General features: G+C 39.6%; 1 protein-coding gene across 1 annotated transcript; it reads left to right on the top strand.

The window, feature by feature from the left end:
- Positions 1-117: 117 nt before the first annotated feature.
- On the top strand, positions 118-1,631 carry LOC124894303 (the record flags this gene model as incomplete). The annotated part of the gene is made up of 3 exons (XM_047405024.1): positions 118-364; positions 692-1,492; positions 1,543-1,631. Coding segments are annotated over exons 1-3 (1,137 nt in total), but the record flags the coding sequence as incomplete, so codon positions are not given.
- Between the last annotated feature and the right edge of the window lie 77 nt (positions 1,632-1,708).

The raw sequence follows: 1,708 nt of genomic DNA on the forward strand, positions 1-1,708 counted from the left end.
GCAGGATTAATTGGAAAACCGTTAAAGGCGGATCGTGCTACGACCAATGAAGAGAGAATGACATATGCTCGTATACTAGTGGAGATGCCACTGGATCAAGAATAGCCAGCAGAAGTAATGTTCGAAAATGAAAATGGGAGAATTGTTGATCAGATGGTGGATTACGAGTGGAAACCAGTACTGTGCTCGAAATGGAAGAATTTTGGTCATGAGGTGACACAATGTAGAAAACAACAGAGAAAGGAAGCATCGAAGAAGCCCGTAGAAGATGAAGGGAATAAAAAAGAACGTCCTCCACCAGCTCAACAAGCAGGGGACAAGCAAAAAGAAATGTTGAATGAGAGGCCAAGACAAGGCTCTCCGAGTAAATAAAAAAAAAAGAACCAGAAACAAGAACTATCTCAACCAATAGGTATAGTAAATTACTAGAGAACACGGTGGGAGAAGCAGAAAACGTAGCAGATATGGGAAATAAGGTAAATAGTAGCAACCCTGGGAAAGTAAGGAGAGGAGATACATCTCCCCCCAATGGATAGTTTTGGATGTTGGAATGTAAGGGGACTAAACAAGCTTACTAAACAAAGAGTGATGCAGATGTTTCTGTATCAATCTAAAGTGAGCTTGTTTGATCTCCTAGAGACAAAGATTAAGAGAAATTGAGCACATAGTGCTTCTCTTAATCTTTGTGCAGGATGGTCGTTCACTACTAATTTGAGTATGCATAAAGGGGTTAGGATATGGATGGTGTGGAATCCAGAGGTATATATAGTGAATATTAAAGGTGTAACGGATCAATTAATTCATATTTTGGTTGAGGACAAAGTGACTGGAACAAGGTTTCATGTGACTATGATTTATGGCTTTAATGATCAAGCTCTAAGGAGATCCTTGTGGGCTGACATTATGTCCATTAGTGGCCAAACGACTGGACCATGGGTAGTTCTTGGAGATTTCAATTGTGTTTTGAATAAGGAGGAAAGAATAGGGAGACCGGTTACTATGGCAGAAATAATTGATTTCAAAGTGTGTGTGGAACAATGTGGCTTGCAGGATCTCAGGTCAACAGGATCTTTTTATACATGGAGTAATAAACAACAAGGCGTGGCTCAAGTTTATAGCAAAATTGATAGGGTGCTAGTGAATGATGAGTGGGTTTCAGACCTGCCAGTATCAACAGCTTGCATCCTTCAAAAAGGGTTATATGACCACTGCCCAGTACTGGTTCATTGGAAAAAACATAATATGTCAAGAACAAGGCAATTCATGTACTTTAACATGTGTAGCTTAGCACCGGACTTTCTACAGAAAATAAAGAGTAACTGGGATAAAAGGATAGTAGGAAGGAGAATGTTCCAAGTGGTGGGTAAACTGAACAGACTAAAATTTGTCCTCAAACAGCTTAATAGGGACATATTTAGTGATATTGAAAACAAGGCTGCCATAGCAATGGAACAATTGCTGAATTGTCAAGTAAGAATACAACAATCACCAAGTACAGAATTGTTTGATGAAGAGATGTAATTGGCTAAACAATGTGAACAGCTGCAAAATGCAAAACATCAGTACCTGAACCAAAAATGCAAAGTGAAGTGGCTACAAGAGGGGGACCAGAACACTGCCCTGTTTCACAGGTATTTGAAGGCCAGAAGGAACAAGAATAGAATTTTGGCTATAAAGAACACTAGAGGGGAAGTCAAAACCAACATGG

This window comes from Capsicum annuum, unplaced genomic scaffold, assembly GCF_002878395.1.
Source record: "Capsicum annuum cultivar UCD-10X-F1 unplaced genomic scaffold, UCD10Xv1.1 ctg72947, whole genome shotgun sequence".
NCBI lineage: Eukaryota > Viridiplantae > Streptophyta > Magnoliopsida > Solanales > Solanaceae > Capsicum > Capsicum annuum.